Source organism: Dermacentor silvarum, chromosome 1 (genome assembly GCF_013339745.2).
Source record: "Dermacentor silvarum isolate Dsil-2018 chromosome 1, BIME_Dsil_1.4, whole genome shotgun sequence".
Classification (NCBI taxonomy): domain Eukaryota; kingdom Metazoa; phylum Arthropoda; class Arachnida; order Ixodida; family Ixodidae; genus Dermacentor; species Dermacentor silvarum.
The window spans coordinates 199,189,704-199,211,949 of record NC_051154.1 but is presented as its reverse complement, the minus strand read 5'-3'; the positions used below and the strand labels follow the sequence as shown (position 1 = coordinate 199,211,949).

Sequence of the window (22,246 nt, the reverse complement as noted above, 5' to 3'; positions counted from 1 at the left end):
AAAGTTGAACCATCGCAGCCGCGCTTCGAAGCATATCTGCGCAGGTTGCAACGACGGCGATATACTACTGAAAGTGCTGTTCCCTGCAAAGCATAGAGTTTCTCACTATAACACCTAGAGGGTAATCTGGCGCCACCGTCTATGCAAGTTTCTTAAAGGGCACCGTGCCCTCATGGGAATGTTGGGATATGTGTCTGCCAGGCTTGTGTTGGCTGGTGTTGAACAAGGCTTCGTCTAAAACGTGGATATGGCTACACAAATTATGCATTCTTAAACTAAAATCTACGTAAAAGGCTTTCATTCACCCATATTACATCTCTCAATAAAGTTTACTCACCTACAATACAGGATCAAGCGAAGAAAAGCAAGAACAGATGACAAGTTGTTCGAAAGCGAGCGAGAATCTTGTCGTCTGTCCTCCAACTTTAGCGGCCAGCTGATACTTTTTACATTTCATATAATTCTGCATCCAATAGTAAGTGCTCAAAATGAAACAAAACATATTTTTGTGTAATAATAAAGCTAAAGCAGTTTTTTACATGCTGTTTTAGCAGGAAATGAATCATTGTAACAGACGGAACGGTGCTAGCCAGGCGCGTCTTCAAGGCTTTCTTGGCTCTCCGAGAACGATGCCAATCCGAAGTCACAATATACCGGCATTCCCATGAATACCACAGCGCAGCAGCGCCAGGTTTCCCTCTAGGTAATATAGTGAGAAACTCTATGCTGCAAAGCAATCTGGACTTGCCCTAATATTGTAGCAGACGACACGAGGCCAGGCCTCCAGGCATCACTGCGCCTGCGCAGATTAGCTTCGCTGCGCCTGGCGCGGCCATGCTGGCTGCACTGGGGCACTGGAGCGTCACGGAGCGTGGCAAGCGTATACCTACGGGCCTTAGGTGTTCACTCTAGTTCTGCTCATCGCTGTACGCAAGAAAAAAAAAAAGAACGAGTAAATGACAGTTTTAGCATTGCGCAGGTTGCTTACAGAGTGGCGTCGGCTACGTTGGAGTGCAATGTTTTGCACAGTGCTCATGCGCAGAACGCAACAAGAACGTCATGCGTACTCGACTGGCGCGCGCGCACGTGTCCGATTCTTGCGCGTGTACAATATACGTACTCGCGTTATAGTCTCGTTCGGTACATCGCGAGAGTCCTCGTTTCTTTTTTTTATTTGGGACTTCTGGATTGGTTTGGCTTTGGCTTGAGTGCAGACAAGAGGCCTTCTTACATTTATCTTTCATGTGAAGTGGCAGATTTACGAACGCTGGAACTCCCGTGTACTAAAAGCACCGTCACCCGCCGTGGTTGCTTAGTGGCTATGGTGTTGGGCTGCGAAGCACGAGGTCGCGGGATCGAATCCCGGCCACAGCGGCCGCATTTCGATGGGGGCGAAATGCGAAAACACTCGCCTACTTAGATTTAGGTGCACGGTAAAGAACCCCAGGCGGTCCAAATTTCCGGAGTCCCCCACTACGGCGTGCCTCATAATCAGATCGTGGTTTTGGCACGTAAAACCCCGTAATTTAATTAAAAGCTCGCCGCGTGCAACGTCGGCAGCGTCACAAGACGCAGTACTCATACAACGTAATGTATCGTTAGTCTCTGGTTGGGCCTTGCGACGGTAAGAATACGAAAACTGTCCATATACTTTCAAATGCGCCGGTAAGTGCGACATCAATATTTCTAACGAATAAACGCAAAGGAAGAAAGCAAATGGACAAAAAGACGCTGGACTATCAACTGACGGTTTGAAGGTGAGCAGAGTACGAAGAGCAGAAAAAAGTATTTTTGAGAAAATAAGACTATAGTGCCCTGCGTGTCGTTGCAAAGCCTGACGTATATAGAGTCGGGCTTTGTGAAGCAGTATATACATTATAAGTCAGATTTTGCGATGAAATGATACGCATGTGCGGCAGTATGGTCTTGTATTTCTAAAGATATTTTTTTTTCTGCTCTTCGTACTCTGCTCACCTTCAAACCGTCAGTTGATAGTCCAGCGTTTTTCTCTCCAATTGCTTTCTTCCTTTGTGTTTATTCGTTGGAAATTCTTATATCGCACTTAACGTAGAACGCCCAACTTTCAGCTCTAATTGCGTCGGTGTTGCTGTGCTGCTGTTTTCTGGTATTGAGAGCCACTGTACGGCTCTTGCATGAAAAATGAAGGCGACGGGCGCGTCCCACCCGCATTTTTTTTTTTTTTTTGCTGGACTCCGTTTTGGCCTACGTTAACGTTGCTAGTCTTGAGATCCGAAGTTTTGCGGTATGTTGCACCCTGCTCTCCTCCTTATTAGAGCCGTGTTCTTTCGTACTCCCTAACGAGGCAGAGTTTGGTCCTAAATCTTTTCGCCAACTAAGCATTCGTAGGCAGTGCAGTGCATGCGTGCGTGTCTTGTTTCCCGCCCCTTCCTGGCTGATCCCTTGTGATGATAAAAACTGCGTAATTGCGGCCGCCTCCGGAGGATTTAGGGGATTTATCTCGCAGAACTGAATCTTGTCACAGTCTCTTAAACATAATGCGTATTTCTCAAGCAGGGCTTGTATTTTTATACTTTTATATGGTGAAGACTTCATTACCTTTCGTGATTCGAGCTTTGCCCAACATTTTACGTCGAGACAGTATATGTGGCGAACTTGGTGTGTGTAGAGGTTTTATGCTAAAGAACAAAAAAAAAAAAAAACAGGGTTTGCTGAATTGTGTTATAGAGCACGAGCAACGGAACTAGGTGACGAAAGCACTTAGCCTGGCTTTGAAATAGTCGGAGGGGCCCGCGGTTGTTATGTCTCACGAGCGGTGAACACACGTGCCTTGCGCTTACTGAATTACGTAGGGGGTATATAGGGCGCAGAACATCGCGGTTATCGCGGTATAGAGATTATCGTTACTGCCGACTTCACTTCTACATCCCGGAACAACGAGCTTGCAAAAAAAAAAAAAAAAAAAAAAACACGTCTCGCGAAAGCTTGAGTGCAGTGAAGAATCTTGAAGTGGGAATTTTGTTTTTCTGCTGCATTGGAATTTTACGATAGCAGTAGTAGTACTTTCGCTGTTGCTTTAATGATGGCTGGAAGGCTTCAAAGTTTCCAACTGAGCAGTTAGACGAATATTTGCCCTCTAAAATCTTTCCTTGCGCGGCAAGAACTGCAATTATGTGGCAGCAGCTGGCTCACAATGGAGCTGCACGCAAAGAGTAATACCAGTTATTTTTCATCACGCCATCCACGGATTTACTCTTTCACGATCTCCAGGACTAGCCAACCATATTCGACAAGAAGCCGACCGAGCACACGAACCGAACCCCGGGAAAGATGACATAGAAAGTTTCGTGTTAATAAAGGCAATATGCGCTTGAAGGTGTATATTTGTTGCACTGATGATATCTATAGGTACAGCTTGTTGTGTCACTGCGTAATTCGGTCGAGAACAGAGCCGGCCATCGTCACATCTGGAGAGTTAGTAGAGATGGACTACATGTAAGCCGATTCATTATAGTACATGTTCTGTCCAGTGTGTGAGCTACTCGGCAAGACAGCAGCAGCAGAGGGCAGGTCGGGAGGTGTAAGGACTTGTGGAGTCTGTGGATCTGGTGACATATTTGTAAGGTTCTTGTTACTTGCTTAGAGTACTTCACTGCACTAAGTAGGTTCTGCACTAATTGTTTTGATGGCATTGCATATCACTTGCGATTCAAGTAGTAACGGATCGGGCGTTTCTGTCTTGTAGGTGAGAGAAGATCGAATTGCGGAGTGAGAAGGGGCTCATGAAGGCGACTCGGATCGTAGCGTAGTGCATCAGAAACAGGACACAAAAGGAAGAACACAGACAACACACACGTTTGGCGCTAACTTTCAACAATTTTTTATTGCGGGATCACAGCATACATATATACCACTATCTCGCCTGCAGTAGAACACGTGCTCGATGTGTTCGATGTGCTATCAGGTTGCTCGGAGCACGTGTTCTATTGCAGGCGAAAGAGTGGTATATATGTATGCTGGGATCCCGCAATAAATACTTGTTGTTGAAAGTTAGCGCCAAGCGTATGTGTTGTCTGTGTTCTTTCTCTTGTGTCCTGTTTCTGATGCGCTACGCCTTTTGCCTCCATCATGTCATACCAACAAGCTCAACATGCAACGTTAGTCAACGCCATTTGAAGTGTACGTTGACGAGCTTGCGTTAGCTGGGCGCAGATACTACGCACCCCAGTGGAGCCGCTGTCTGTTGCCACGGCGTGGTATTGTGGCGCTGTCTATGAGGCACTAGGTGAATATGATGGTTGCTGCTCCTGAGTAGTGACAATTTGTATTTGCTGGTATGTCATTACCAAGATGATTGTAGCGTAGGTATATGGGGAAGAAAAAATAATAGTCGACAAAGAGCGCTAACTTACAACAGTACATGCACTGAAAGACGTTTCACAACTACAAGATTTGCAATGATATGCGAGCCATCCATCACGCGCATTATTTTTTTTTACGTTATTCGGGTGTTCTTTAACATGGTCATTGATGCGGCGACCGGCTGGCTCATGTAGTGCTTCCTACACGGCAGGGTTGTCTTTTACGCATTCTTGCAGATGCAACCAACGAAATGCCCTTCACGATTTTGTTGCACAATTTTGTATGCTGCCTTTCCTCCTCGGACGGTATTTGCTCGCCGTGGTGAATTTAATATTATCACGTTGTAGTGACCGCCAAGAAGTCAGTAGCAAAATCGTGAATCGCAAAATAAACTTTTTGTTGCGCGAACCTTTGCCCACAAAAGCAAGTGATGCTGGAAGCACAACGATAGCGGCGAACACAGTCAACTGTCGTCGAAAATATGATCTGTGGGTCAAGCGCGTCGACTTTTATACGTTAGTCGTCGAAAGTTCCAGCGTAATCGCTGGCGCCCGCGTGCCTTCCAGAAACTACTACACAATTAGTGTCGCGCATGCAATCTGATTATACAAGATTCGGCGGGAACATACACGATAGATAGAATCAACGATAACATTCAAGTAAATTCCAAATCATACAGCCGCGTCTTGCGGTGCGCGACAACGTTTAACATTTGTAAGCCGGTGAAAAGCGGTCACCGGAGAAAGATAAACACGTACACGTGTGCATAATCCCAAAGGGAAAGCCTATAAGCCAAAATTATTTGTAAGTAGTTTAATCTTTTCTGGGTACTTAACGCTTCTTTCTATACGTAAGCGATTTTCTTCAAACGTTTCTTCAGCGCTACGACGCACAAAACAGTGAATGCCTTTAAGGTCATCATTTCAGAACGCGTTACGTGACAGAAATCGATTTCTGTTTACCTGCGAGAACGTTTAAAGTATTAAGTAATTGACAAACAGGCCACATTACAACTTTTACATGAGGGGCACAGTGGCCGCCTACATATTCACACCGATGGCTCAGTCAGGCCTACGAGTTTAGCTGCCGTGGTTGTGATTCCTGCAAAACCTGTCAAAATACAGCTAAAAGTGTCACGTGTAACATCAAGGATAGCTGCTGAACTGGTAGCCCTCCATGCGGCTCTTCATCTCACCATAGAATGTTTCTCTATGGAGAAACCATCCCATCTATGGTCGATCTCCTGCGATTCCAGGGCAGCCCTCCAGAGTTCACTCTCGGCACTACGTCACGGATCACATGAGCAGCACGTCGCAGAGACCAGACAAGTCCACCATTGAGTATTTGATGAAAGACACGATATAATATTTCAATGGCATGTCTAGTCACTGTGGTATCCATGGAAATGATCAAGCGGACGCAGCTGCCCGAGCTGCCCATGACGTGGTCTACTGCGTTTCCGTTCCGCTTTCAGAGAACCGACGCAGCTAAAAACCTTTGCGGGCTTACACTTAAGCTAACATTGGATCAATGGAATTCATCCGACTTTACAGGTGCATGCCTTCATACCCTCGACCTTAATTTACAGCTCCGTATTCCGTCCGGCCTCGCACGACGTGACTGCAACCTTCTAGCCCATCTATGGATTGAAATAGCATTTTTAAATGCGTACACCTTGATGATCGCAATGGCTAATAGCCCCTTTGTGACTTCTGTGGGGGCAGCGAAACAATCGGTCACCTTCTTCGCGAGTGCCATCGTTTCCACTCACAAAGAGCAGCCCCCGCTCTCAGCCACGCTAGACCAACTGGACAAGCACCCACTCACGGAAAGTAAACTTCTTGGAAAGTGGCCTACACAACCATCAGCGCGAGCCGCTATAAAGGTGCTGCGGCGTTATTTAAGAGATACTGGGCTATGTGACGAGTTGTGACTATGCACTGTGTGACGTCGAATGTGTTAGTGGTACATTGACACTGTGTATGACTATGTGGTGCCTTCGCAGATTGTGTTAAAGCGCCTACAGAGACAGTTCTGTATTGTTTTTTTTGTTCTCTCATCTTTCGCACCCTTTCTCCGGTGCAGGGCAGCCAACCTGATATATCCTATGGTTGACCTCCCTGTCTTTCCTTCGCTTCTCTCTCCCTCTCTACCCGTTTCTATTGGTTTCTCGTCCAAAGTGCGGGGAATGTATTAGGTTTTCTTTAGTCATGCGGGGAAAAAGCTTCTACGCATTGTCGTTGAAATTGACAATGGGTATTATTCTAGAGAGTACTGAAAAGCGTGGCAGCTTAGAATTTAAAGTCCGGAGTTTACGTCAGTAGTTTTTTGAGTGCAGATCTTAGGTGGCCGTTCCTGCGACGAGCGTCGGCGTCGTAAGCGACCGAGCACAGCTAAGGATGAAAGAGCGAATCGGTTCACACGTTACCTCAATTTTAAACGCCATATTTTTAGAATGGAATGACAGAACAATGTCTGTTTGCTTGGTAACCTTGAACATTGTAAACGTTTTTGAGTACGTGAATGATTAACTAAGTCCAACTGACAATGACTCCGATGAAATGCAATCAGGCGCTCTCAGCATTCCGTCTTTGTTGAGAGAATCCTCTCTTTCAAACCGACGAGTTACCTGTGTATAGATAAGGCTATAAAGTTTGTAGATAGACCGCTACCCGCCGCGGTAGCTTATGGCTATGGCGGTGTGCTGCCGAGCTTGACGTATTGGGTACGATCCCTGCCGTGGCGGCCGTATTTAGAAGGGGAGGAAATGCAAAAACGCTCGTGTATTTATATATAGGTGCACGTTAAATAACCCCGGGTGCTTAAAATTATTCCGGGGTCCAGCAGTACGGCGTGCATCGTAATCATATCGTGGATTTGGCATGTAAAACCCAAGAATTTAATTTTGATTTAGATAAACCGTTCATCTTTCACTCTCTCAACATTTAAGACCACTTTATAGTCATGGTCAAGGTATAGTTAGGGCCACGTTATAAAGTGCACTTAAGTTAAGGCCACTTTATAACGCTACATTATAGTTTACGTTGACGCGCGTGCGTGCTCGGCGCGGCGACGCCACACCAGCGAAAGCGCAGCACTAAATAGTCCGCCGCGAGGCGCGCCCGACGTATCCGTCGTCCGTCGGCGTACCCCAGCTGCAGGCGGCGCGCGATGCGACATGCTGTATTTCGCGTAATGCGCAGATGGTGGTGCTTTGCCATGGGCCGAGAAAAGCCGAATTTCCAAGCTCGAGTCCTGTTTAAGGTGTAATGCAGCCTTTAAAGACTGTCTGACGCGTAGCGGCAGCAGTCACACAGAACATGTTGCAGGTCTTCAGGGGCGTCACATTGTAAGCACATTGGCGAGTCACTCAGTTTAACCTTGCTTTTGAAGTAGTTCATGTAGGCGGCGTTTAGTGCTTCAGTGCATACAACAGTGATTTCTTTAAAAAGTAAGTGGAACAACAGTGCGTTCTGCAACGCAAGTTTGACGGCGCGTATAGGGGAAAGAACGTTATCCTTATTCTTTTATATATATAAAGCTTTCCACAATTTCAAGACGATAGCTGAATGACCTACACATAAAGTGTTTTTTTTTCTTCTTCGCCTTGTACCCCGCAGTCATTTACCGTCGGCGTCGCCGGGGTAGCATGAATAATTCTGCACCAAGAATCACTAAGTGCAGTTCGTTGGCTGCGTCTGCAATATGGTATACAAGATACCGCTATCATGTAGTAAGAAGTACATATACAGGGGCTTTTTTTTAGCTGCACGAATATTTTTAAAGGGACACTAAAGGGAAAAATGATTTCTTCTGTATCAGTAGATTACCCTTCCACAATACCCAAAACACCACTCTTACCGCAAGAAGCCGCTTGGTAAGCGAGAAAGAAACGAAAAACACAGGCGATTGGCGACGCCACCTTGAAGTTCCCGCACCAGCTCACCGTGATGTCATGGATTTTGACAGTGTCTTCTAGGTCCCAGTTAATTCTTTAGCGGTAAAGATTGACTACATGGTGTTCTAAAACAGCCCAAGATTGAATATGGCAAGTTTTGCGAATTTCTTTTGAACCAGCGTGGCCAAAATACGAAAAATTACTTTAGAAGTCGTGACGTCACACTGAAGTGCTGACGTTGGGGTTGCCGCACGAAATTAAAAAAAAATTAACTTTGAGCTTAATTTTCTCTTCTAATAATTGACCTATTGCAGTGTAATTAACGAAAACAGAGTTTTCGAAGAATGCTTTATCAGTCTAAGTTGATTTATTGTTTTAATTTAGTGTCCCTTTAAATTCCCAGTAGCAGATAACACAATTCTGAACCTTCATGTAAATTACTGCATGAGCCACCCGCCGCTGTGTCTCAGTCAGCTAAGGCGTTGCGCTGCTGAGCATGAGATCGCGGGATCGAATCCCGGCGGCGGCGGCCGCATTTCGATGGAGGCGAAATGCAAAAGCGCCCATGTGCTTACGTTGTAGTGCACGTTAAAGAACTCCAGGTGGTCAAAATTATTCCGGAGCCCTCCACTACAGTATGCCTTATAATCAGAACTTGTTTTGGCACGTAAAATCCCAGAAAGAAGAAGGCCATTATTTCAACAAAAAATGAAAATGTCTAATTGAATAATTAATATGATTACGGTAATTAGCTTTCCTAAATAATTACTTGACGGCACATATTTCAATCTATGAAATGTAGCCAGTGAGTATGCAAGACATATCGACTTATAACAAATTCTGAGGATGGCATCGGTTTCGAGATTCGCACCGTCAAACTTGCGATGTAAACCCGCCGTGGTTGCTCAGTGGCTATGGCACTGGGCTAGTGAGCACGAGGTCGCGGTATCGAATCCCGGCCACGGCGGCCACATTTCGATGAGGGCGAAATGCAAAAACACGCGTGCACTTATGTTTAGGTGCACGTTTAAGAACCCTAGGTGGTCCCCCACTACGGCGTGCCTTATAATCAGACCGTGGTTTGGGCACGTAAAACCCCTTTATTAAACTTGCGTTGCAGAATGCACTGTTCTTCCACATGTTTTTAAAGAAAATGTTGTTGTATTCACTGAAGCATAAAAATAATTGAAACGCCAATGCATTTCGGCGGAGACTTTCAAAATTAATATCTCGAAACTGGCGTAGTCCTGAGAATTCGTTTCCAGAGGGTATGCCTTGCGTGCTGACTAGCTACAATACGTAGATTGAAATACGCGCCACAAAGTAATTAAACTAACTAGCGTAAGTATGTTTATTCGATTGCGCATTTTAATTTCTTGTAGAAGTAATGGCCGCATCATCGAGTAATTTAGATCAAGGGTTGGAATTACACTATCTGTCACAAGTGCTTTATTTAAAATTAGTGCAGCTAAAAAAAAAAAAAAACTCAAACGTGTCTCTTGCTCCAGAGGCTGCCTCAGAGAGCATGCCAAAAACATTAAAAACATGGGTGATGGCTCGCTCGCGCTGCATTGCAAATCCTGTGGTTGTGAACCGTATTTTATTGGATGTACTGTTGCAAGTTAGCGTTCTGTCTCGACTATTTTTGCTTTATCCTCGTGTACCTGCGCTACAATCGTCCACTTAAAAATTGCCTCCGAGGTTTCTGTGACATACCTGCGTATTCTTCAGTCATTCTTTCCTCACTTTTCTTGCTAGATTACAGACCTATATGATACACCGACGGTATCAGACAGTCTGACACGAAACATTGCAGATAATAAATTGCTATCGCAGAAAAAGAAAAAAGAAAGGCGCCAGCTGAGCGCACATTGCTGACGCATATATGTATAATACAAGAGGCTTCATGAACCAGTGCAAACAAACCATGTTTCCAAACCATGTGATTGTGTCAATTTTCGAAGCCTTGCTCAGAGCAACGCAGTCAGGAGAGTTTGGTTCCTTGACGACAGCTAGCGCCGAGTCCGGTAAAAAGAAACATTTCGCCGTAATTCCATACATTCACCGCCTATCGCATAACCTGAAGAAGATAGGACGTCGAAGGAAGGTCGACATTGTGTTCTCAGCTCCAAATAAGCTTATCAGCCTGTGTGCAAAAACAAGGCCATATAGTACAATGAAGGACGCGTGCGAAAAGCAGCACAAAAAAAGGGAACGTTAACTGCAGGAAATGTGTTATTTACAGAATACCTTTGCAATGTGGAAGGAGTTACATCGGAAAAACAGGCAGATGCATCAACGATAGGCTTAGAGAACATGCCAATAAAGTTAACAAGCCTGTGGCGGATGGCTTCCTCGCAAGTCATTGTCACAAGTGCGGATGCGGGGAGCCCCCCTTCGAAGATTACAGTCATTATCGGGAGAAGCAAATGCGAACTAACTCGTCTAATCATTGAAAGGGCTCACATTGAAAAGTTCGGCGATACCTGTGTTAGCAAATCGTCTCTGTCACTATCCATGAAGGAGTTGGAATTCCTGCGCGTGCGTTAAACGTAATAGTACTCCCTGCCTAGTCTGCAAGTGTCATTATATCATTCTACCATGTGCTTTGTTGTATTGCCTTAGCCTGCAAGTATCTTAGAAATTTTGACTATCATGTACCGTGTGAGGAGACACGCGCCTGTGAAGCAAGTGGGGAAAAGAAAGAAAGGAAAAAAAATGACGGTACAAAAGTGGCGTCCGTCCCGGAAATAAATGGTTGTTGGAAGTTAGCGCCTGTGTGTGTCCCCGTTCTTCTTCTGCGTCCGTGTCTTTTTTGCGCTACAAGAAGAAAATCTGCAAACTTGAAAACTGATCTCGGCACTGAATGATACGGCGCTGTGAACGGTTAGGTTTAGAGCACAAGATCATTCACATGGCTCACACGGATCAAAGAAGCACCTTCCTCCTTCTTTGCAAACTAGTTTCCGTCCTTGGTCCAAACATATTTATAATTTGTTTCCTTTCCCTTCTTCCTGGCAAGCCAAAACAGTTCCCTGTTTGCTGCTGTTAGGTTATCATTGAAACAAAGCCGGTAATGTTTATCTGATTTGCATAAGTTCTTCAGTTCATGACGACTGAATAATAATAATAATAATAATAATAATAATAATAATAATAATAATAATAATAATAATAATAATAATAATAGAGAGAGAGAGAGAGAGAGAGAGAGAGGGATACAGCATCGAATACGACAGATTGTCAACGCGAAGTTGCACAGTAAAATTTGTTAGCTCGAAGCTTCCTTCTAGTGTAACTAATTCACAGCGCGATATTGCCTTGCGTGTCTTGGTGGTTGAGTGGTTATGGCGCTATATGATGGTGAGCACGGAGTCGCAGGATCGAGTCCCGGTAACGGCGGTCGCATTGTGAAATGCAGACACGAATGTATGCTAATCATTTCGGTGAACGTTAAAGACTCCCAGGTATTAAAAGCTAACCCGCAGCCCACCATTATTTCTCAATCATAGCCCGCAGTGCAGCTTTGAAATCGTGTCAGCATTGTGGCATCCACTGAAGGCAAATATAGCGCAACTGTGACAGCATGGAGCGGAGGTTACACAGAGAATTGATAAGATTCCCGGAATTCGGATTATTTTGACACTGTCACGCTGACAGCACGAATGCAAGGTTGTCAATAAATGGGCGACTGACTGTGAAGGCCCACAGAGAAAACGTCTATACAAATATGTTTTATGAAATGAATCAGGCAGAAGCACTTACACGTACCTAGGTGTGCTTGCAGATGCGCGCGTGCAAGCGCGCACGTGTGGGCGACCCCGTATACTGCGTGCCTACGCGCTGAAAATAGCATCGCGTTCGCGCTGTCTTTCGTTCAAGCGGGTGTCAGTCAAAGCTTGAAAGTCCCGTTTCCAATGTGATACACGTCAGGCAGGCCTGCTCGTACCTGCAATACGTTTGTCCTCTGCTCAGAGCCTGTCTGCTACCACAATTGAATTTATTGCTGTAGACGCACATATTGAAAGAATGATTTTATTTGTCCTGCGTTTTGAATTTTACTGTGTACTAATGGGGTGCGTCATCGCTGCTTTATCTTTCGTTTCTGCTTCGTGCCTTTCAAGTTTAGAAATCTCCGCGAAAATACCGTCGACGCTCCCAACTGCTTCCAGGCAAGCCATAAAAAAAGTGCGCAAGGAAATTTCAGCTGCCGCTTCGAACAGCAGCGTCCGAGAGCTACAAGACAAAAGTGGGTTCTCGGGAACAAATGAGGCGTATGGATAAAAAGAAAAAAGGAAAAAAAGGAAAATAAAAACTGACGGGAAAGTTGCGTCTTTTTTAGCTAAGCCTACTTGTTGTTTGAGCTTTCTTTATTCCGTTTCACATGGCTGCACTGGCTGGAAAGCAGTCTTGAAGGATATCACGTGACGGAAACGTCTCTTGTAGTGATGCGACATTGAATGGCGATGCAGCTCATCGTGGTAGAATGCGAGGGTTTTGCTCCACAGAACCCTGCTGCATGAACGCTGTGTGTTGCAGAAGAACAATAGAAACACTTCTGCTGTCTGAAAAGCTTTCCGGGACTTTTCTTCTTTCTTTTCTTCTTTTTTACAAACACATATGCTGTTGACAATCAGTGGAATTGTTATAACGTATTATATTTCCCGAAATGTCGTACAGACTCGTGTGTCGCGTTTTCTTTACTTGTTTGTTTGTTTCGAGGACTTGCGCAAAAATTCAGATTCAGAAACGTCCCGAAACTTTACAATAGGGTGAATACCGGAATTAGTACTGTCGTGTCGCTCTACTTAAAGTAGTAAAACGTAAGGGTGATTCCGTATGAATAGTTGGTGTCCAAAAGATAGCGTCTATAATGTGTATCCGGCTCCGCTTGGCTTCCGGCGCATGCAACTTTAGCAGAAGCATGGTACTCGAGATGAGCTTCTGTCACCCAGAGAGTGCCGTCGCTGACGCGTGGGTGTGGACACCACGTATTCCTCTGCTTGCTCGTAATTAGAAATCCAGGTGTGACCCCCGAGATCGCAACAGCTCACGATTCAGGACAACTGATTCAGCCTTTTCCCTGAGAGGCAGCACAGCGCACGACTACTTTCACTTAAAGGGGCACTAAAGAGAAAGCACTTAATCAGTATATGCTGATAAAGTAGTATTCTAGCAAAACTTCCCTTTTCGCTAATTTCGTGGTAATAGCTTGACGATTCGAAGAGCGATGATTCGAAGAGAAATTTAACCTCAAAGGTCCACATTTTGAATTTCGCGCCGAAACCACAGCGCGGGCAAGTCAGTGTGACGTGACACATTTCAAAGTATATGTTCGTATTTGGTTCATAGCAGCTGAGTAAGAAATTCTTAAAATTCACTAAGTTCAGTATTTGGATCTTTTAGAATGCAATGTGATCCATCGTTATAGCGACAACAGATTAACTAGGCCCGAGTAGACCGTCAAAATTCATGACGTAAAGGCGAACTAGCTCAGCAACTTCAAAGTGGCATCGCCACCAGCCTTGTTTTTGCGTCTTTTCCCGCTTACTAGGCCTCCTCTCATGGTGGGAAATACTTTTCTTTTTTTTTTTTGGGGGGGGGGGGGGCATTCTATAAAAAGTGTAACCTACTAAACAGCTCAACCTATATTTCTCTTTAAAGACTCCAACCGCGACAACACAACAATCGTGTACGCTAATCTGTGCGACCTGTTGGTGGGTGGAATAATTACGCATCCCTACTAGAATCCAACAAGCGGACTCGTATGATTTTGTCGTACGCATACATCTGTGGGCGTAGATCCTGATTGGCACTAGGCGAAACAACTCAACCTGCTTGAGCGGTCGTTTTTAAACTTGGCGAAGTTTAATGGTGAAAGTTTTTAACGTGAACCTTTCTTTGCCTATGCCATCCAGTAATTTCGCCTGGATACTGGTCCAGACGGGTTTCGGCACTCAAGACCTTAAGGGCTCCGCGGAAATTTTTAAGGGCTTGTGAATTGTGCGACTGGCTTTGAACGCTGTAGCGCGTAGGGTAGCGTTATTGTGCGAATTTTTCTTACATTAATTTTTTATTTCTTTCTTCTACCACCTTTTATTCCCTTTACCCTTTTCCCCAGCACAGGGTAGCCAGTCGGTACCTACACTGGCTAACCTCCCTGTCTTTCTTTCCCTTTCTTTCTCTCTCTCGCCTGGGTCGGTCGGTCGGTCCATCCGTCCTTCCGTCGCTGTTCGGGTTCTCGTCGAGTAAATTCCTCGTCCCGCTTAAGAAAAAGAAAAGTGCTTCCGGTGGCGGGACTCGAACATGGTATTTCGATGGCACAGATGTCCATGAAATACCAGCAAAATTACTTGGCGTAAAACACAACAAACCAAACCAACGACCCAAGCTATTAGATCGATTTACCTGGGCAGCAGAAGCCATTCCGAATTGTTCAGTCAATGATAGTACTTTATGGATGCTGGGTTGGTGAGCGCAGAAAAAGGCAAGATTATTTGCGTAAGCTAACACTTTGAGTTCGTTGCCCAAGATGTTGAAATTATGAATCTATCTACACTGATGGATGCTAATACACAACGGCTTCATATAAAGGGCAAATAGAAGTGGTGATAACGGACGTCCTTCTCTTACAGAAGGAAGTATAGCACATGTTTTGAAAGAGCACTGTTAACAATGATGCGAGTAGAAGAATTAATGTAGCAAATGCCAACTCCTTTATAAAGAACTGACCCAAAATTTACATTTTCTAAAAGTTGGAAGAGAAAATAATGGTTAACGCGATCAAAAGCTTTCACTAGAATAATCTGAAGTAGTGCAAATAAGTGTTCAGAGTGGGATGAGCAGTATTCAGACCAGTTCTCTGCTTAAAATTTTCACCGCCAGCTTCAAGGAAGAGTACCTCCCACAATCATTCACGAAAAGCCATATAACTTTAATTCCGAAATGTAGTGATCAGGAAAAGTTAGGTTCTGCAGTAGTTTACAGATCCATTACACTGTCGAATGTGGACTACAAAATTTATGCAAAGGTTTTATCGAATAAGCACACGTTTGCAACGTTGCGTCTAATTGAGTCTCATCAGACGTGCGGTTTAAAAGGCCTATCTATACAAACGAACTTGCATCTTGTTCGTACAGCTCTCCATTAGGTCACAATTGCACGCATACGTCTAACGTGCCAAAGCCAACTGGCTTTTTCTGATGAACGCCGCGAGTTTGATTATGATTTCCATACTATCGCACATACCCATAATGGTGGATCGGCCAATAAGCTGCAGCTGCATTTAAAATAAATAAGAAGAAATGAAAGAGAAAAAAAACCCAACACTATGTCAGAGTTAATTGTCACTTTGCGTAGCACGGGTGCGCGTGAGCACATGCGCGCGCGCCAGTTTGCTTTACGCCAAAGACGCAGGAATGAAATGGGCAAATTTATATAGCATTTCATTAACCTCTTCACGAAAGCTTCGCTTCCCATAGATTTCAAAATGCCTGTAGGTTCTGCATAATTTTTTCCAAAGCAAAAGCTCATGTTTCCAGCTTGATCGAGGCTGCTAGAGGCGCTGGCTTTCTTGTCTCAAACCTGTGCCTATATTATAAAAACATTCAACTTAATGCATGTCTACTAAACCTTACGAACACTAATTTCATTGAACATCGAGCACATTAGGGGCTGTCGCGGTAAGCCAAAAACACGTAAACCTTCACGGAGCCACCACCTGGTTTTAAATCTAAGCTCCTTCGCGTTATACCTGCAGACACGGAACGACGCTTCCTAGGGCTTCTTCCCTAAGGAACCTTCAGCACAGAATTAATTGATGGCTGTTTTTTTTTTGGTGGGGGGGGGGGGGGGGTAGTTTCCGAACGCTACGCTTTGCCTTGACTGCGCCAGTATGGAATAACTAACATCGGTTAATGTAGCTATGTTCGTATACTATGTATGGTACGTGATTGCCGTCTTGTGCTGCATGATACACCTTTCGCTGCTAAATTGGAGCACAATTGCAGAATGTGCACGGCTTATAGCTTAACTTTTGATACAGTACGCATTCAGAATACGGCGGTGCCATATCCTTCACTATTACGAAACTCAACTGTTTCCCAGTTACAAGAAAGAAACCACCAGTTTTCAGAGCAGTTGACCACCGTGATTGCCAATTCTCCGAGGTTGATGCGTACCTTTCTAGAGTTACGCTGTTCCTAATCGGATGGCAGGTAAAAGGGGGAGAAACAGAGACAGTGAATTTGAAGCAAAGAAGGGAAACAAAAAAGATCATGGAGATTTACAAGAATGAGAAGAAAGAATTGTTAGAAGGGAAAATCTGTACGAGAATACGAAGGGCAGTACCTTGCTATTTGAGGCTCGAGCTGGTTGCCTAAGGACAAAAACAAACCGGAGCAAATATTCGCAACTAGATGAGGCATGTGAATGCTGCAGCGAAAATCCGAAGACCACTAGGCTCATCCTAATGAAATGCGAAGGGATTCACCCAGTGCGACCCGTAGGTAACGTTACTAACGTACACCTTCCAGAAGCGCTTGGATTTAAAATAGACGGAACCATCAACCGGTCAGCAGTCGAGATAGGCAAGATACCTTTAGGGTATTGGTGTAAAAAAAGCAGGGAAGAGATTGATACAACCCGATTCGACACAGGCATAGGTACCGGTACAAGGTAGATAGGAAATTTTTGAGGAAGAGAAAATAGATTAGAGAGATGTATACAAAAATGCTACGATGAAAAACATGTATAGTATACCTGAGTAACTCAAGCAGGCTAGGTGACCTTTTGTCACCGGCCCGTTTCAAAAGAGATGTCAATAAATCATCATCATTATCAGATAGTGCTGAGATACGACGCCGAATTATTAATCAGATTTACTTACCTAAGGCTGGGCCACCAAGCCATACAACCAGTGACAAGAATTGATGGACCAAGGCTGCAGAAAAGGAGTAAAACTTCTCATCTTTGAAGCTCTGCCTGAAATTCACAGGTTCCCTACTCGGCTCCCACACCACTCGAATTGAAATTGTGCCTAATTCGAGGCAGCATCGTTCAGCCGCAAAGAAATCGAGTTTTTTTCGCGGCAAGCATCGTCCTTTGACGCGGGGTGCACGTTGGACATTTTGTCTTCTCTTTCCGCCATGCTATCAGTAAAACAGGACAAAACAGATTGTCGCGTTTTTTTTCTGTGCTACGAATCATTTTGGCGCAGCTGCTACGACTATGTTATTTTCTTATCCTTATCAGTATCTCATTTCGGGAAACGCACTTATCACGATATTAATGTTAGCCCGTGTCCTCGCACCCGTTTAGCTTTTCCAGGACACGTCGGAATAGGGAATTGGTTTTGACAGGGCCTGATTACGAACGCTACCAAGCATAAATCGTGATCAAGACGTCACCTATAGGTTCGCTTTCTACAGAAAAAAAAAGTTCAGCAGAAGGTAACAAGAGCTCCGCAAACAGGGCACAAATGTTATCGGGAACAACCATTACGTCGTGCACCGTCCGGATCATGCATCATGCCTGTCTACTATACCTGAAACGGGAGCGGTGCCTAGACATCCCTCGCTTTTTTGCCCCGCTTTTACACGAGTGCTTAGGAGCAACCTTGTAGAGCACAATATAGAAACATCCTGCTTTGTCATCGTGTTGCAGGTGTCGTTTTCTTATTTTTACGGCTTGCGGCGCTTGGTCGGGACATGTCGCGACCGCGGTGCCGTAGGAGGCTGTCGCAGGCTGGTCCTATATGTATAGCTGATTTTGCGAGGCCCCCTAGCGACGTCTGTGTGAGGTGTCGCACGCGTTGCCAAGCGAGAACCTCCATCCCAAGGAAGATAACCAAAGCGAAGCCATTCACAAAAATTGGCGCTTGTGTGTCGCCGGGAATCTTCACTGTAGAAGACCAATAGTTCTAAAGCTCCCGAGCCTTGTTGCATGGTTTGGCGAAAAAGCAATGTGCTGCTGCTGCCTCTGTCACGGGTATTACGCTTGGGTCGCGCCTGTTGACGCCTTGCGAAGAGTGCTCATTCATGGTGTGAAATGCGGCCGTATATACGAAGTTATTACTGCGGGAACTTCGTGAAACTTCCTCCACAGATGAGGCGATCGCAAGTGACCCTAATGTCAACGCGCATGTTGACTGCTTTCATCGAAGATGGACATGCACGGTGATAAGCTCGTAGTAACAAAGTATAAGGAATCACACGTGGTTCTACGCTTAGTGTACGCTTTGCGTACACTAAGCGTATTACATGGGCATAATCAATGACATTGTTAAGGATTGCGCAAAATAAGCTACTACCACAAATTATGAAGCTGTGAAAAATACCTTACCAAGTCAATATTTCGACTTCACTTACTGTTTTCTAAATAAAACGGAAGTCGAAATAGCGGCAACCAATGGGGTCAAAAAAGCAAAGCAAAAAAAAAAAAAAAACAAAAAAACCCAACTATAGTTTATAGGAGCGGTAACGACAGCTAAAAACCTTAGTTTCCTTCACGATCATGTTTGTGTGGATTTGAGAACTAGGCATTGTGTAGTTAAAACTCAGTCATTTGCCATAACTTCATTACAACGATAAGATTACCTGTGTCGCTATCTGCTGGTGACTTACGCCACCAGATTATCGTACAGTATCCACAGCGGTGGCGCAGTGGCTATGACATTATGCTGCTCAGCATGAGGCCATGGGTTTTGATTTCCGGCCGTGGATTTCGAATGAAGGCGGAAGGTAAAAGTGTTCGCATAGAAACCATGCTTTCGGTGCATGTTGGGAGCTGAAATGACTCACTACACATTGAATTCGATTATGAAGCTTATCGTCGCCAAACTGGTATAGTGCATGGGTTATGAGGGACACAGTATAGCCGATGGCTCCGGATTAATTTTGATCACCTGGGGTTCTTTACCTTAACCCCAAGCCATAGTACATGAGCATTTTTGCATTCGGCCTCCATCGGAAAGCGTCCGCCAAGGTTAGGAATGGAACCCGTGACCTCGTGCTCAGCAGCAGAACGCCACAGCCACTGAGCCATTACGGAGGGTCCTATAAAAATTGGCAGCTTCGCCTGAAGGCTAAGCGTTGGAAGTGATAGCAAGGTACTTAGCGTTACGCTCGAGCTCCTCACACGTTGTTCTAACAAAACGTGGAAGCGGCTTAGCGCGACAACTGCTGCTGTGCAGCAGCAACAGCTCCCTGGCCGATACCAGGCGTCTCACAACGTTGGCGCGATGAGGAACGCCGGCAGCGACGTTGCAGGCGTCGCACCCCGATGGTGCATAAGACAATATCGACGGAAAACTATCGGCGTTTGTGAGTGCCCGATGAAAGAATTAGGTATATTTAGTGTGACGTGTACCATCCGTTCCGCTCAGGCCAGTGTATTCACCACGGTGTGGTACGCACACAGTACGCTAATGTGTGCTATTGTAGTACGCTATTCGCTTCCCTAGATAATCAGCTTCGATGTTTTGTGCAAAGACGTGCAATCTTTGTTGTGAAAGTTCGCTCCATGAAGGTCAGCCTTAAGGCGCATGCTGACTGCTATAGCATACATATAGTACATACAACGCAAAATTCTTCGATTTCAAGATTTAGCAAATCGGTTAAGCGGCAGCCTGACAGCGCGACATTTACTTACTCTGGGCGAATCCCTCGATGCGGCACATGAAGGCTCCGAGCACGTACCAGTCGGACAAGTTCTTGACCAGGTAGACCCACATGCAGAACATGCTGATAATGGCGTCCGCCACGGCCAGGTTTGTCAGGTAGCAGTTGATGGTGGTGCGCAGGCTGCGGTTCAGCGCCACCGTCAGGATGACACAAGTGTTGCCCACGGCGGCCACCGCGATGGTCGCCAGGTACGCGCCGATCTTGACGTACTCGGACCACGTGAAGGGGGCACCGCCATTGCTGCTCCAGACGCCGCCTGCGAGCTCTTCGCCGAACGCGCTCAAGTTTACGAGGAGCACGTCACCGCCGAGCTGCGCCTGCTCGCTGCTGCAATTCAGCTCGGCCATGGGGCTGTCGAGCGGTCACTGCGACCAGAGATGAAGAAAGTGTACAAATTTATTTTTACGGCATGTACCTGCTATCGGGAAACATTTCACTGTACGCGGGCTACCACACAGCAGATGGAATTCTACATTTGGGGGCATTGTGCATACTATAATATGCTAGTGACACAAACATCTTCAGACTAGAATTGGACAATGAATGGCCGAGAAAGTTTATATCGCTGAGGCTCTGACACAGTACGAGAATAATGTTCGAACAATGAGCGAAGTGTGTCGGGATATCTACATTCAAATTAGTCCTGTCAAGTGGTGGGTTTCCAGGCTTTCTGTGTAAGTTTGAATTTCGTACAAAAGTACATGTTAGGCTGGGAAAAAATCACAAGATATTGAATTGTCCACCCGAAAATGACCCGGCTGAAACCTTAACAGCGACGTCTGAAATGTGAAATTATTTTTTGACTTCATCGTTTTAAAAAATACGCCTTGTCATTACACACCAGGCAAATTTTTGCTAGTGTTAGTTGCTGTGTGTCACATAGAAAACACGTGGAAGGTCAAGTGTGTAGAGGTTTCGGTATTTTACTCATCTACATATGACACAAGTTATTCGCTGTGAACGTCTCATCACGAAAGTTCGACCGTCCAACATGAACAATGCCATAAAAATTCAAAGAACTTCAGGCATATTGCATTTTTCTTCATTGGAACCATCAAACATAATTTCTGAAACCGCAGTGCGACTTTCAAGCCTGAATTTTTTAATGGTTGCATGCACTAGCGCCATCATGAGCGACCGCCTTTAAATATATATCGAATCGTTGAAAGCAACACGATGGAGGGAACAACTCGCTCACAAGTTTCTGCCAGTGTTGTCGCTTTCATTACAATAAAACCGACTTAATCGCTGTTATAACGCCCATATTTGAAGCATGTGAGCGTTGTGATGCCTAAGTAGGACTGAAACGTCCCCACCTGCTGATATATTTGCCCAAAATAGAGAGCAGAAGTCCCTACAGTGTAGACCCTTAACGCTATGGCTGTCAAGAATCCGTACAGCAAACGTGTTTGATCACAAGAAACCCAGCTGATTTAAAAGTATATGTACCCTAGAAAACTGGCAGGCCCACCGTGGCTTGTACGTAGTTTTGAGTGCGAATAAATTATCCACGACTTCACCGCAAAGAAGAGAGCAGGTTCATTTGACCATCGTGGAGCCATGGCTAATCGTGTGCCTATTTTACTGCAAACAGCAGTTGTGACTTGTGAGTTAGGAAAGGGGACAATCGTGTTCGTTTGCTCGTCACGCTTTGGTTCAGGGACGGCGCAAGACGCCTGAACCAAACTGTATTCGAGCTGACGTTCATTCCGTGCTAGAATTTCCGGTGACGAAGTCATCATACGGGCGTGCATGCATGCATGCATGCATACATACATGCATGTGGTGGTGATTTTTAAGTTTTATGCAATTTTTAAAAATCGCGTGTTGCAGTTCCCATAATTTTAGTCCTTGAGCTGGATTGTTCAGAGAGGTGAGCATTACCTGCACGAAAAATCGGAATGCATATACAAATCATCAACAAGAATTTACTAATTAATTCTTAATTACTTTACGGCACATATTGCAATTTACGAATTGTAACCAGTGAGCTTGTCAGGAGGATATACACTTGGAGTGAATTTACGGAATGGCACCAATTTAGAGATATGCGCCATCAAACTCGCCGCAAAAATGCACTGTTGGTCCACTTACTTGTTTTTAACAAAACGCACTTGTATGCATTGAAGCTGAAAAGTAACTGGAACGCCCATGTATTTCGTCACATACTTTGGGAAATATTACCTCGAAACTGGTGTCATCTTGGAAATTCATTTAAAGTGGATGCGTCTTCCAAGCTCACCGGCTATATACAATTCGTAAATTGCAATATTTGCCGTAAAGTAATTAATTAGGAAGTTAATTAGTCATTATTTTAATTAGTTCA

General features: G+C 44.9%; 1 protein-coding gene across 2 annotated transcripts in view; it reads right to left on the bottom strand.

Moving 5' to 3' along the window:
• Positions 1 to 22,246, bottom strand: part of LOC119436634 (QRFP-like peptide receptor) — a 251,151-nt gene that overhangs the window by 114,477 nt on the left and 114,428 nt on the right. For both annotated transcript variants that reach the window (XR_007464514.1, XM_037703561.2), the window contains exon 2: positions 19,889 to 20,285. Coding sequence is in view for 1 of the 2 variants with exons in the window: in XM_037703561.2 (XP_037559489.1) it covers positions 19,889 to 20,267 (379 nt within the window). In the remaining variant the exon portion in view is untranslated. The remainder of the gene's footprint in view (positions 1 to 19,888; positions 20,286 to 22,246) is intronic.